At 42.3% G+C, this 13253-nt stretch overlaps 1 protein-coding gene across 3 annotated transcripts in view; it reads right to left on the bottom strand.

Moving 5' to 3' along the window:
• GRHL1 (grainyhead like transcription factor 1) overlaps window positions 1-13253 on the bottom strand; it is a 56358-nt gene that overhangs the window by 10340 nt on the left and 32765 nt on the right. For 2 of the 3 annotated variants that reach the window (XM_075341104.1, XM_075341103.1), the window contains exons 9-10: window positions 10645-10803; window positions 9297-9381 (exon numbers count right to left, since the gene is read on the bottom strand). In XM_075341104.1, coding sequence (XP_075197219.1) covers window positions 9297-9381; window positions 10645-10803 — 244 coding nt within the window. The remainder of the gene's footprint in view (window positions 1-9296; window positions 9382-10644; window positions 10804-13253) is intronic. The other variant, XM_075341105.1, reaches the window with a different exon arrangement.

Genomic DNA, 13253 nt, shown 5'->3' with positions numbered 1-13253 from the left:
AAAATAAAACTAAATAAAAAAAAAAAAAAATCTAAAAAAAAATATTTATAAAAATAATAATAATAATAATAATAATAAATAATAATAAGTGATGCAGCTCATTTCAAGGTGCCCACATACATTTTGAATGACCCAATTTCTTTTTAAATTTCACACACATGCACACTCTGTTCAATAAAGAGTGCATGTGTTTAATGGGGAGAGGCTTAAAAGCTGCGATCCGTCAGCTCCAACAGTGGTTTTTCCCCCAACAACAAAAAGGATCGAGAGTCAAAATGCAACATGTCTGATCCCCTGTTGCTTGGTCCTGACTCTCCAAGCAATTATGAGCCATTTTATCGATATAGAGATATATATCCATCCATCTACATACATACATACCACCAAATGTCATCTTCTACCAACATTGATATTACATTTGGGTATTAGTGATTTTTAATTTTGACAATATCCTTGAGAACCTCTTTAAAGATTACTTGTTCCTGGGTCAAAAAAATGGCCAGTTTTTGCGCTCATTGTAACCGTACTTTTGAGATTTTTTTTTTCTTAACTATGCTATATGATTCCAAAGATAGCGTGGCTCACGCAGTAATTATGCAGAGCAGCCTAAAGTCACGCCCCTGAGGATCCTGTGGGCCACACCCAATTGTAAACACCAGGAAAGTTATCAGTAAATAAAATGCCCATATCTCTAAGACTGTAAGGCAAATTTAAAAAAAAAAAAAAACAAAAAAAAACACCCGCATGAAATACCCAGGGGATCAGCAGAAATAAAGTAGCAAAACCCTTGTGACGTTTTACTTGGTGACCGCTCCTCTGTACAACATTCAGGCAATGGTCTATAAACTGGTTTGTAAGCCTAGGAGCAGGAACCGCACTCCTCTTGGTATCTAGTGATTTGTGTTACTCTGTAATGTCGGATATGGTCTGTACATGTCAATTATAAAGTGCGGCGGAATATGTTGGGGTTATATAATTATTATTATTATTATTATTATTAGTGATTGTTTCAAATCTATCTATGGAGAAATTCCTCCAACTAGGGGATTGCTGGAAGATCCCAATGAGATAGAAAGCAATAACAACTGTAACGTGGAAGGCAATACATGAGAATGTGAATATCACGTCTTCAGAGAGGAAGAGGACATGGACTATCGCCACCTATTGATGTGGAGTTAATATAAATTCTATATCAAGTCTTAACATGAGAATGGTGATTCTGATGGGCGAATGGTAACTATTCATGTTCGGATAATGCTTACCGAATATCGAGTACTATTCCAGTCTTCATCACCACAAGAATCATGCTCCATGTCCCCATTGACTTACATTATGTTCATTAGTTATGATGAACACCGGAATAGCACTTAGGAATTCGTTATGAATAATCCAATCACAAATAATTACTAGTCTCATCACGGTTATTGACATAAATGGACCATTGCAAAAAAAAAAACAAAAAAAAAACACAACCCAGACATTTATTATAGGGACTGCGGCAAGATTTTTGTGCCAATTGAGTCATTCCATTGTCCTAAGCCAAATGTATCAACGCATCTGCCACTTATTTAACTATTTGGAGTACTGGCTTAAAAAAAAAAAAAAAAAAAAAAAAAAATAGAGAAATGGGAGCATGGGTTACTTTTTTTTTTTTTTTTTTGGGAGGGGGGAGGTCAAGTGTGCACTTTTATAGTTTCTTTTCTACATAAAAGTCACAAAAAAATTGCATATTCTAGACCGGTCACTGGAATCTTATAAAAAAAATTAAATAAATAAAAATATGTTCGATAAATAAGTTCAGTTTGTACCTATTGTTACCATGCATAAAAAGCTGCAATTTGCACAAAATTGTATATTACAATGCCACATATTACATGTTAGTATCCAGTAGTTTACCAACATTGGGAAGTGTGCCAATTAGGCTACATTAACACGACTGTCCCGTTTTTACGGTCCGCAAAAAACGGTCCTGTTTTTTCACGGATGCATCCATGTGACATCCATTACGTTTCGTATTCCGAGCAGTGTGTCATCCGTTTTGTTATGCGGACCACAAAACACAGAAGCAGATAGATAAATAGATGGATAGATAGACAGACAGAGAGATAGAAAGACAGAGAGATAGAGGGATGAATCAACGAATGAATGAATAGAGGGATAGATATATAATAGATGAGAAAGACATATATAATGTCCCACTCCCCAGCATTTTGTAATCTTGCACCCTTTAGTGCCTTTCATGTGGCACTAAAGGGTGTCTAGCCTTGTATTTAGCAAAAAAAATAAAATTTAAATAAAATTTAAAAAAAACAAACAAAAAAACCCCAAAACCGTGGGATCCCCCTATTTTTTTTGTAGCCAGCTCGGGTAAAACAGATGGCTGCAGCCTGCAGACCTCAGCTGGCTGCTTCACCTTGGCTGGTAATCCAAAACAGAGGGCACCCCGTTGTTATTTTAAATTAAATAAATAATTTAAAACAAAAAAACGTGGAGTGTTCCCCCCCCCCAAATTGGATCACCAGCCAAGCTAAAGCGGACAGCTGTGGCCTAGTATTCTCAGACTAGTGAGGTCCCCAGCCTAAGAATATCAGGCCGGAGCCGCCCCAGAAGTGGCGCATCCATTAGACGCGCCAATCTTGGTGCTTTGCGCCAGCTCATCCCAATGCCCTGGTGCGGTGGCAAACAGGGCAATATATGGGGTTGATACCAGATGTTTAATGTCACCTGGCATCACGCCCTCGGATTAGTGATGTCACGGCGTCTATCAGATACCAAACATCACTAACCCAGTTAGTAATAATTAAAAAAATAGACAAAAATTTATATTTGGAAAGAAAAAAAAAAAAACTCCACATTCCCTCTTTCACCAATTTATTGAAAAGAAAGAAATCCGGTCTGAAGTAATCCAAAAAGGGGGTCCCACGATGATCCATTCTCACTGTCCCAGTCAATGAAGAACATAATGTTCCCCATTGGCTGGGAGAACAAAGCAGTGACCTGAGCTAACATCATTAGGTCAGCCCAGGTCACTGCAGGGCATGACCAGCGCTGACTTCAGGAGGTTAGCTACGTACAATACCTTTGGGGGATGGAAGCCGCTGCACTCTTGACGTCAGCGCTGGTCACTGACGTCTATGCCCACTGCATTCTCATAACACCTCTTGCGAGCGGCCCGTGACGTCACCGCTAGTCACAGTCTTGGGCCACTCGCGAGAAGACGCGGCGGGCATAGAAGTCAGTGACGAGCACGGACGTCAGGAGTGCAGGAATTCATCACCGCAGATAATGAATTTTACTAACCTCCTGATGGCAACGCTCCTCATTCCCGCGGCTGCTCGCACTGCAGTGCGGGCATATGATGACACTGCAATGCGGGCAGCCGTGGAGCTGGCGCGGGAGCGGGACACAGACTGCAGGGGCACCCGACAGAAGTCACACAGAAGTACTTCCTTGTGGCTTCTGGAGATTTTGAGGGCCCATTGACTTGTATTGAGTCACGGGCCGTTATTACGGAACAGAATAGGACATTTTCCACAATAACGGAACAGACATACGGCATCCAATGTGTCTGTGGGTCCGCAAAAAACAGGAACTGACCAGGACAGATGGAATGGTCATGTGAATGAGCCCTTCGTGTTAAAAAGTCGCAAATTGCATTGATTTACGACATTTGACTCTTATCTAACCTCAGGAACGTGACCTGCCATGCTTAAAAAGTTGCACCAAAAATAGCCTTAAAGTATGTGCCCACGTAACGTATTTTCATGCAGTTACGCTGCGTTCTGCACCACAGCGTAACTGCATGCGTCCTGCGTCCCCAGCACAATGTATGAAGATTGTGCCTAATCCATGCCCACGTGGTGTATTAGAACTAAAAAGCAACATGTCACTTCTTTCATGCGCTTTGGATGCAGGTCCCGCTCTGTCTATGGGAGAGGCTGCATCCAGAGCGCATGAAATCAGCTTTTCATTACAGACTGTTTCTGCAGCGATTTGAAGCGCACGTGTGCTGTTCAAATCGCTGCAGAAATTTCTGCAGGGACAGAAAGCAACGTGCGCACATAGCCTAACACTGCCCCACAATGTGACGACACATTATTCCATCAAATACTCTTTAGAACATCTCTACCTAAAATAACAAAAATTAAATTATAGAAATGAATCACTTTTATCCCACTTGTGATTTGGTTAGGTCAGGAGGTCCCCCAGCTTTCCTGCATTCCCAATGAAAACTAGGCAGATTTTTATTATTGATGCAATTTTCACTAGCTATAAAATTACAGCACAACAAAGCAGGTCTCATTATCAGAAAAGCTGTGGGGACACGCCGCTACAACGGCAGCCATAATAGTTGTGACAGCTTCACTATCAAAGAAATGAGTGATATGACCCTGTGTTACAATGTACAGTGTCGGTGTACAGCTTCTATAACAGTGTAAATTTGGTGCCATCTAAAAAGTCAACACACAGCCATTAATGTCTAAACCGCTGGCAACAAAAGCGAGTACACCCCTAAGTGAAAATGGTCAAATTATGCCCAATATGTCAATATTTTGTGTGGCCTCCATTATTTTCATGCTCTGCCTTAACGCTCTTGGGCATAGAGCTTCACAGGAGCCGCTGGATCCTCTTCCATCCTCCATGAGAACGTCACAGAGCTGGTGGATGTTAGAGACCTTGCGCACCTCCATTTTCCGTTTGATGATGCCCCACAGATGGTGCATAGAGTTTAGGTCTGGAGACGCTTGGCCAGTCCAGCACCTTTAGCCTCAGTTTCTTTAGCAAGGCAGTGGTTATCCTAGAAGTGTTTGGGGTCGTTATGTTGGAATACTGCCCTGTTGCCCAGGTTCCAAAGGAAGGGGATCATGCTCTGCTTCAGTATGTCACAGTACATGTTGGCATTCATGGTTTCCTCAATGAACTGTAACTCCCCACAGCCAACAACCCTCATGCAGCCCAAACCATGTCACTCCCACCACCATGCCGGTCTGTAGGCAGGACACACTTGTCTTTGTCCTCCTCACCTGGTTGCCAATACACATGCTTGACACCATCTGAACCAAAAAAAGTTTATCTTGGTCTCATCAGACCATAGGACATGCTCCAGTAATCCATGTCCTTACTCTGCATCCCTTCAGAAAACTGTGGGCTTTCTTGTGCATCATCTTAAGAAGCTTCCTTCCGGGGCGACAGCCATGCAGATCAATGTGATGCAGTGTATGGCGTATGGTCTGAGCACTGACAAGCTGATCCTCCCCCGCTCCAGTAACCTCTGCAGCAATGCTGGCAGCACTCATACATCTAATTTGAAAAGACAACCTCTGGATATGATGCAGAGCACGTGCACTCAACTACTGTGGTCGATTATGGCAAGGCCTGTTATGAGTGGAACCTGTCTTGTTAAACCAGTGTATGGTCTTGGCCACCGTCTTGCAGCTAAAGTTTCAGGGTGTTGTCAATCTTCTCATAGCCTCGACCATGTATATGTAGAGCAATGATTCTTTTTTTTCAGGTCTTCAGAGAATTCTGTGCCATCAGGAGCCATGCTGATCTTCCAGTGACCAGTATGAGAGAGTGTGTGAGAGATAACACCAAATGTAACACCTGCTCCCCATTCAAACCTTAGGTGGATTATCAGCTTTTGTTGGCAGTGGTTTAGACATTAATGGTTGGTGCTGAGTTATGTAGAGGGCAACAAATTTACACTGTTATACAAGCTGGATACTGACTACTTTACATACATATACATTTTAACATGCGTGTGTGTGTGTGTGTATTATGTGTATATTCTATATATATACACACACACACACACACACACACACACACACACACAGAGGGTTTTTTGTTTTCTTGTCTTAACTCTTCCTTAAAAAAAGAATAGGAAGTGTTTTCAGCAGGCACATTATCAGAAGAGGCAGGATTACAATGACAGGTAGTATCTCTGTACTCCGCAGATAACACAGGATCTACCAGTTACACATGCCAATATCACAGCCACATCTTCAGACCCCCCCCCCCGCCCCACCTTCACAACAACTTTTGCACAAACTCACTAGATCCATAAATACAAACGAGTCCGTTCATTGCAGCTATTGTAAATGTGCAACAGAAACTTAGAGACAAATATAGCTCCAGTGGCCATTGTGAAAACTGAGGGATTGCTAGTAATTTATAGGGGAAAAAAAAACAAAACAAAACGTAAATACAGAAAACAGCATAGATATACAGTCATATGAAAACGTTTGGGCACCTCCTATTAATGTTATCCTTTTTTCTTTCTAACAATTTGGGTTTTTGCAACAGCTATTTCAGTTTCATATATCTAATAACTGATGGACTGAGTAATATTTCTGAATGGAAATGAGGTTTATTGTACTAACAGAAAATGTGCAATCTGCATTTAAACTAAATTTGACAGGTGCATAAGTATGGTCACCTCAACATAAAAGTGACATTAATATTTTGTAGATCCTCCTTTTGCAAAAATAGCCTCTAGTCACTTCCTGTAGCTTTTAATGAGTTCCTGGATCCTGGAAGAAGGTATATTTCACCATTCCTGTTTACAAAACAATTCCAGTTCAGTTAAGTTTGATGGTCGCCGAGCATGGACAGCACGCTTCAAAAAATCCCATAGATTTTCAATGATATTCAGGTCTGGGGACTGGGATGGCCATTCCAGAACATTGTAATTGTTCCTCTGCATGAATGCCCGAGTAGATTTGGAGCGGTGTTTTGGATCATCGTCTTGCTGAAATATCCATCCCCTGCATAACTTCAACTTCGTCACAGATTCTTGCACATTATTGTCAAGAATCTGCTGATACTGAGTTGAATTCATGCGACCCTCAACTTTAACAAGATTCCTGGTGCCGGCATTGGCCACACAGCCCCAAAGCATGATGGAACCTCCACCTAATTTTACTGTGGGAAGCAAGTGCTTTTCTTGGAATGCCATGGTTTTTTTTTGGCCCCATGCATAACGCCTTTTTGTATGACCAAACAACTCAATCTTTGTTTCATCAGTCCACAGGACCTTCTTCCAAAATGTAACTGGCTTGTCCAAATGTGCTTTTGCATGCCTCAGGCGACTGTTTGTGGCGTGCTTGCAGAAATGGCTTCTTTCGCATCACTCTCCCATACAGCTTCTCCTTGTGCAACGTGCGCTGTATTGTTGACCGATGCACATTGACACCATCTGCAGCAAGATGATGCTGCATGTCTTTGGAGGTGGTCTGTGGATTGTCCTTGACTGTTCTCACCATTCTTCTTCTCTGCCTTTCTGATATTTTTCTTGGCCTGCCACTTCTGGGCTTAACAAGAACTGTACCTGTGTTCTTCCATTTCCTTACTATGTTCCTCACAGTGGAAACTGACAGTTTAAATCTCTGAGACAACTTTTTGTATCCATCCCCTGAACAACTATGTTGAATAATCTTTGTTTTCAGATCACTTGAGAGTTGTTTTGAGGAGCCCATGATGCCACTCTTCATAGGAGATTCAAATAGGAGAACAACTTGCAAGTGGCCACCTTAAATACCTTTTCTCATGATTGGATACACCTGCCTATGAAGTTCAAAGCTCAATGAGGTTACAAAACCAATTTAGTGCTTTAGTAAGTCAGTAAAAAGTAGTTAGGAGTATTCAAAACAAGAATTTGATAAGGGTGCCCATACTTATGCACCTGTCAAATTTAGTTTAAATGCAGATTTCACATTTTCTGTTTGTACAATAAACCTCATTTCAATCCAGAAATATTACTCAGTCCATCAGTTATTAGATATATGAAACTGAAAAAGCTGTTGCAAATCCCAAATTGTTAGAAAGAAAAAAGGTTAACATTAATAGGGGTGCCTAAACTTTTTCATATGACTGTATTATCAATGGGAAGAGGGGTTGTCCATGATTGGAAAAACACGACAAATTTCTTTCAAAAACAGCAAAACCTCTGTCTTCAGGTTGTGTGTGGGTATTGCAGCTAAGATTTATGGAGGTGAGAGGCTGAGCAGCAAAACCACACCCGACCCAAAGACTTTGCTTTTTTAGGGAAGAGGGGTGCAAATACAGGTGCATTTATTTATTTTTTTAATGACAGTACAACCCCTTTAAAAACAGTTTACTTGAAACCATAACTACAAATTTTCCATGATACAGATTTTTTTTTTCCCCATCAGCAAAAAGGCAGTGAAACCAATGTCCAATGTATAGGACCACCTTGAAAGAGGTTTTTCCACGAACAAAGTACATTTTAATCCATAGAGCTTGGAATGATAATTTCCACAATTGAATTACTTAAAAATAAAAAATAAAAAATAACAATGTTCCTGTGCTGAGATAATCTTATATATCTGCAAGGAGTTTGTATGTTCTCCCCGTGTTTGCGTGGGTTTCCTCCCACACTCCAAAGACATACAGATAGGGAATTTAGATTGTGAGCCCCAATGGGGACAGTGCTGCCAATGTATGTAATGCGCTGTGGAATTAATAGCACTATATAAATTAATATATATTATTATTATTATATGTATCCCTGCTATGTACTGTGTAATGGCCGTGTCTGACCATACAGGGACATGGTCTGATCATACCACATCTCATGCGCAGGGGAGGGGGGGGGGGGTAAGTATGCAGATGAGATTGCATGGGATCATAGATTATTCTTTTTGAGAGGTAAAACATTGTTTAAAAGCAGTCCTGACGTCACTTGCAGGGATGGCGCTGGTCTCCACTTTTCCTGCACACTGGGTAACCTTGTTACAATGCTCACTGACAGTGCACTCTGTTGCCGCCCACTCACTTCTCATCAGAGCCTCCAAGGGAGTGCACCGCCACTATGCACAATGACAAGATCCTACTGAGTTGGAATGGACAACTAGTACCTGCTCAGCAGAGTAGGGGCTAGCCTAAACCCCAAAACTGACATCACTGATTACCTTTTGCTTGAGGGAGGGGGCAGAAATTGTGACCGCAGCCTCTATCCCCTAATGACGACTCGTTTGAGTATCCCAGCATGCACTGAGGGCTCTCAAACAAATTGTCATCGCACAGGAAGTAGTAAAAAAAAATAAATAAATAAATAAGGCGTTAAAGTAGTGAGGGAATAGGCGGGAATTCTTAATAAAAGTGTACTAGAGCAAAGATTAGATTAGAACATAAAATAAACAGAGATTCAGTATTAAAATAAATACACGTTTCAAACCATCCCTTTAAATTGTACTTTGTTCGAGGGACAACCCCTTTAAGAATGGAATAAGGGGGAGGAGGTGACTTCTTGCGCCTGTATCATTCTTACTTACAGTTGATCTGGGAGCTGGGCTCCGTACACTTGCCTTTTCTCTTGCTCTGCTTACGTTCTTCATCTCTAATTTTACGTTCTGCACCCTGAACCAGACAGAAAAATAATAAAATCAGATCGGATCCAATAACCAAATCTGGAGGAAGTAGGACGACTGGTGCAAAGACGAAGAAGTAGGGCGAGTGCCCAGGTAATAAAAACAATTGTTATGGGAAACTACTCCATTGTACGATCTCCGGCAGGGGACCCATCATTAGGTCACATGCAAACTCCTCCTTTGTGGAGCATTATTAGATTATATAAAAAGCAAATGGATTAAAGCCTCATTTCATTTTAGGCCGAGGTTAAAAATATAGGTCACCTTCTGATAAAATGAGAAGATTATTATTAACCCCTTCAGGACCACATATCTCACCAGCACTGAATAAATAGGCCACAGGGTCATTTCTATGAAGGTGCAAAACCCTCTTAGGTGGAGGGTGCCTATGCCCATGTGCTCACATACGGAGTATAGTTTGGGGTGCTTCTGGTTTAACTGATTAAAGAGAGAGCAACGATCTGAATGTACAGGGAGCAGGGAGCCGGCTTCTGCGGACGCTGGTAACCAAGGTACACATCGGGTAACCAAGCTAAGGCTTTGCTTGGTTACCCGATATTTACCTTGGTTACCAGCGTCCGCAGCTTCTAGAAGGCGGCTCCCTGCTCTCTGCACACGTAGCCAAGGTACACATCGGGTAACTATAAGCAAAGCGCTTTGCTTAGTAACCCGATGTGTACTATGGTTACCAAGCACAGCATCGTTACACGGGTCGCTGGTGGCTGATCTCTGTGGAGATCTGCCTGATTGACAGCTCACCAGGGACCATGTAGCGACGCTCCAGCGATCCGTGCCAGGTCAGATCGCTGGTGGGATCGCTGGAGTGTCGCTAAGTGTGACGGTACCTTTAGTGCACTCTGATATCAATACAGCTAAAAGAAAAAACAAATAAACTAGGGAAAAGCAGGGGTGCAACTTCCATGCATTTTTTTTTTCATATAAAAAAGGAGCAAATACAAATCCCCTAAAAAGTAATTAGTAAAGTTTCATAACTTTCCATACTTGATAAACTGATTTTTTTTTTTTAAAAAAAAAAAGGGTTTAATTTTTTTAATTTTGTGCTTTCATATAAATCACTCATCTAAACTGCAGATGATTGTGCTTTTGAGACAGTGGACTGTACTACTGTAGGTACTGTAGGGACCACAAAAGTGAACCTTTTTTTTTTTTATAACAAAGTGTATATATAGATTCTGGCCACTAGATGGAGCACGTGCGTTAAAGTGAATTTTCTGACATTTTTGGTACTCACCTTATCACAGAAGACTTTAATTTGGCAATAGGCCCTGTGAATTGGCTTGTTACTTCTATTGTTGTAGCTGTAGGTGTCAATTTGAATATTCAGAGGCAGCCCCTTCACCCCTTTCTGAGAGGAGAAATCTGTACTAAGGCAGTTCACAGATATAAACACCTGGGGAACAGAAAAAGCTATTAGAAAATGGTATAAAAGAAAATAAAAACGTAGCAATATACAGGTTTCATACAAAAAATAAAATATAATATAATATAATATAATATAATATAATATAAATATATATATTATATATATTTTTTTTTTTTTTTTTTTAATTTAGTTTTTAAAGCAAAGTGCTCTATAATGTCATCTTTGCCCTGTATGGTTCAAAAGGATTTTATAGGAAGGAAAAAAAATATTTGTGAGGGATCTGGAGACCAGTACGACCATGACACCTTTTTGAACAGAGAATTTAGGATTTTGTTACCAGGGAGATATATAATAAGACTTTCCGGCAGCAGAGCTCTAACTACATTTGTTTCTAACATTGCCCAATAAAAAAAAAGTAAATAAAACAGGGAGTTCTATCATTGGCATGAGGGGGATGTAAATACTTTTACTATTTGATGCTGTTCAGATCAAACATCCTTCTCTAATGACAGTCGACCGCATCAACTGAATTCTGCAACACAATTATCCTCTTCCTCCTCCCTAATCACCTAAATTGCCCTCAATTTCACAGCCGATACTTAAATGAAAAACTCATTCTCTTCCCACTTTCCATAGAATAATCTTATTTCTGAGAATACATTGTCCACACTACAATTACCCAGGATGTGGATAAAGCCAGGATGGGACTAAAGGTCCAGTCACACTAAGCAACTTACCAGCGATCCCAACAACGATAGGGATTGCTGGTAAGTTGCTAGGAGGTTGCTGGTGAGCTGTCACACTGCGACGCTCCAGCGATCCCACCAGCAACCTGACCTGGCAGGGATCGCTGGAGCGTCGCTACACAAGTTGCTGGTGAGCTCACCAGCAACCAGTGACCAGCCCCCAGCGCCGCGTGGAAGATGCTGCGCTTGGTAGGTAAATATCGGGTAACCAACCCGATATTTACCTTGGTTACCAGCGCACGCAGCTACACGTGCAGAGAGCAGGGCACACTGAGCGCTGGCTCCTTGCTCTCCTAGTTACAGCACACATCGGGTTAATTACCCGATGTGTGCTGCAGCTAAATGTGCACAGAGCAGGGAGCAGCGCACACCGCTTAGCGCTGGCTCCTTGCTCTCCTAGTTACAGCACACATCGGGTTAATTAACCCGATGTGTCCTGCAGCTACATGTGCACAGAGCAGGAGCCGGCACTGACAGTGAGAGCGGCGGAGGCTGGTAACAAAAGGTAAATATCGGGTAACCAAGGACAGGGCTTCTTGGTTACCCGATGTTTACATTGGTTACCAGCCTCTGCAGAAGCCGGCTCCTGCTGCCTGCACATTTAGTTGTTGCTGTCTCGCTGTCACACACAGCGATCTGTGCTTCACAGCGGGACAGCAACAACTAAAAAATGGCCCAGGACATTATTATTATTATTATTTATTATTATAGCGCCATTTATTCCATGGCGCTTTACAAGTGAAAGGGTATACGTACAACAATCATTAACAGTACATAACAGACTGGTACAGGAGGAGAGAGGACCCTGCCCGCGAGGGCTCACAGTCTACAGGGAATGGGTGATGGTACGATAGGTGAGGACAGAGCTGGTTGCGCAGTGGTCTACTGGACTGAGGGCTATTGCAGGTTGTAGGCTTGTTGGAAGAGATGGGTCTTGAGGTTCCTCTTGAAGCTTTCCACGGTAGGGGAGAGTCTGATGTGCTGAGGTAGAGCGTTCCAGAGTAGGGGGGATGCACGGGAGAAATCTTGTACGCGATTGTGGGAAGAGGAGATAAGGGAGGGGCAGAGAAGGAGATCTTGTGAGGATCTGAGGTTGCGTGCAGGTAGGTACCGGGAGACTAGGTCACAGATGTAGGGAGGAGACAGGTTGTGCATGGCTTTGTATGTCATGGTTAGTGTTTTGAACTGGAGTCGTTGGGTGATGGGAAGCCAGTGAAGGGATTGGCAGAGTGGCGAGGCTGGGGAGTAGCGAGGGGAGAGGTGGATTAGGCGGGCCGCAGAGTTTAGGATAGATTGGAGGGGTGCAAGAGTGTTGGAAGGGAGGCCAGAGAGCAGGAGGTTGCAGTAGTCGAGGCGGGAGATGATGAGGGCATGCACTAATGTTTTTGCTGATTCTTGGTTAAGGAAAGCACGGATCCGGGAGATGTTTTTGAGTTGTAATCGGCATGAGGTGAAGAGGGCTTGGATGTGTGGCTTGAAGGATAGAGCAGAGTCGAGGGTCACTCCAAGGCAACGAGCTTGTGAGACTGGGGAGAGTAAGCAACCATCGAGTTTGATGGAAAGGCTTGTTGGAGGAGATGAGTGAGGAGGAGGAAAGACAATGAATTCTGTTTTGTCCATGTTAAGTTTTAGGAATCGCGCAGAGAAGAAGGATGAAATAGCAGACAGACATTGTGGGATTCTGGTTAGTAGAGAGGTGATGTCAGGTCCAGAGAGGTAGATCTGTGTGTC

This window comes from Anomaloglossus baeobatrachus, chromosome 3 (genome assembly GCF_048569485.1).
Source record: "Anomaloglossus baeobatrachus isolate aAnoBae1 chromosome 3, aAnoBae1.hap1, whole genome shotgun sequence".
Lineage (NCBI taxonomy): Eukaryota > Metazoa > Chordata > Amphibia > Anura > Aromobatidae > Anomaloglossus > Anomaloglossus baeobatrachus.
The sequence above is the reverse complement of the archived record's forward strand: the minus strand, read 5'-3'. Positions and strand labels throughout refer to the sequence as shown.